Genomic DNA, 2,129 nt, shown 5'->3' on the forward strand with positions numbered 1-2,129 from the left:
GTCTCAAAAAAAAAAAAAAAAGAAAATAAAGTGTTAACGTACATGTAGCAAAATGTTAACAACTGTTGAATCTAGGTGAAGGGAGGTCAATGCAATATTCTTACAAGTTACTATATCTCAAATTTCTTCAAGATAAAAAGCTAATAAAAATGGTGGGTAAGCATAGCACAGTCAAAAGAAAAGAGTGGGTGTACCATTTGACCCCTTATTCTACTATTAGGAGTCAGTCTTTCCTAAAGATAAAGGAATTTTCAAACGTTTTTGCCTTTGGGATTTTGGGGGAAAAAACTGGGGCTTGAGGTAAATCCAAACAAAAACAAATGAGCCTGGGAGGATTTCTGTCCTAATATTCCTCTAAATGGGACCTGAGAAGGCTTTTGAAAAATGTATAGGCTATCTCAGAAAAGTTTCAAATAAATTATGTAGCTGCTCCACCCTAATAAGGAAGTTTGGCATAGCTCCCCACTCCCTAGGTGTGGGCTTTGCACAGTGGCTTCCTTCCTAAGACTACAGTATGGAAAGGGGGTTAAAAAAAGTAACTTTAGGTGGAGAAACCTACAAACCCTACTTTATCCAGGTAATCAAGGTTGACATGAATAGTCAGAAATTACGTATCCTTTTTTTTTTTTTCCTTTTGGTAGAGACGGGGTTTCTCTGTGTTGCCCAGGCTGGTCTCGAACTCGAGGTCAAGCGATACACCCGCCTCAGTCTCCCAAAGAGTCAGAACTGCAGACGTGAGCCACCACGCCCGGCCAAAAATCATGTACCCTTGATTGGCATTAATAAAATGACATTGGACCTCTGTGATCTTCCTCCCCTAAACCCGTAACCCTGTGTAATTATGAGAAAAATTCCAATAAAAGCGAATTTTCCAATGTACCTAACCAGTACTCCTCAAAACAGCCCGATTAATTTCAGATAGAGGAACTCCTTGTGTTTTCTTCCTCCTACCCGGGACCCCAGTTTAGGTAAAAAACACAGGTCAGGTCACGAGCCAGCGACGTAGAAGAACCCGAGCAAGCGCCCACAAGCCGGGACAGGGCGGGACTTCCTGGGCGTCGCTCTCTTCCTATTGGCTGAGAAGGGTCATGCGGATGAACTGTGCAGTCACCTGGCAGGAACCGGAACCTGCGTTTATAAAGTAAAGGAAACCGAGATCTGCGTAGGGGTTCCCTTTGCCCATTCGTCTCCCCTCACCCTTTAAACCTAAACTCGAGCCTGCTGCTCACCGACCTAGCATTGCTCTCGCCATGGCTCTCAGCGATGCTGACGTGCAAAAGCAGGTGAGGGGCTTGGTTGGGTGGGTCTCGCGAAGCCGCGGCGCCAGTCCCGGGGGGTGGGTTGGAGCCCGGCTCGGCCAGATGCCTCAGGAAGGTCCCTTGCTCCAAGTCACCAGACCCTAGAGGTCGGCCTGAGGAAGATTTGCCCCGCAGCTCGTGTGACTTTTGCTCGGGTCTTGCGCACTGCCCGCTTGCCTGCCCGCCGCCTTCTTGAACGCCCTGGCTCTTTTCCCCCCACTTCAGCATTCCCTGTTTTCCAAGGATATTCACTGTGCCTAGTCGGACAGAGATGTGAGCAAGGATTGAAAACAGCCTTGTGGCCGGAGACAGTGGCTCACGCCTGTAATCCCAGCACTTTGGGAGGCCGAGGCGGCCAGATCACCTGAGGTCAGCAGTCCGAGTCTAGCCTGACCAAAATGGTGAAATCCCGGTCTCGACTAGAAATACAAAATTAGCCGGGCGTGGTGGCGCGCCTGTAATCCCAGCTACTCGGGAGGCTGAGGAAGTAGAATCGCTTGAACCCATTGAACCCGGGAGGCGGAGGTTGCAGTGAGCCGCGGTCGCGCCATTGCAGTCCAGCATGGGCTACAGGGCTAGACTTCCTCTGAAGAAAAAAAAAGAAAGAAAGAAAAAAGAAATCAGCCTTGTCCCCCCCCCCTTTTTTTTTTTTTTAAACCCTGAGGGAAGTGCTTAAGGCATATTTGATAGGAAAGAAACAGTGCGGAGGGGCCGGGCGCGGTGGCTCAAGCCTGTAATCCCAGCACTCTGGGAGGCCGAGACGGGCGGATCACGAGGTCAGGAGATCGAGACCATCCTGGCTAACACGGTGAAACCCCGTCTCTACTAAAA

The 2,129-nt window shown here is 49.3% G+C and overlaps 1 protein-coding gene across 1 annotated transcript in view; it reads left to right on the plus strand.

The window, feature by feature from the left end:
- The first annotated feature begins 1,063 nt into the window (after positions 1–1,063).
- ATP6V1E1 (ATPase, H+ transporting, lysosomal 31kDa, V1 subunit E1) overlaps positions 1,064–2,129 on the plus strand; it is a 66,441-nt gene continuing 65,375 nt past the window's right edge. The window contains exon 1 of the mRNA XM_011945659.1: positions 1,064–1,283. Within this exon, the coding sequence (XP_011801049.1) occupies positions 1,251–1,283 (33 nt within the window). The 5' untranslated portion in view covers positions 1,064–1,250. The remainder of the gene's footprint in view (positions 1,284–2,129) is intronic.

The sequence above is a fragment of the Colobus angolensis genome, unplaced genomic scaffold (assembly GCF_000951035.1).
Source record: "Colobus angolensis palliatus isolate OR3802 unplaced genomic scaffold, Cang.pa_1.0 Scaffold242, whole genome shotgun sequence".
Classification (NCBI taxonomy): Eukaryota; Metazoa; Chordata; class Mammalia; order Primates; family Cercopithecidae; genus Colobus; species Colobus angolensis.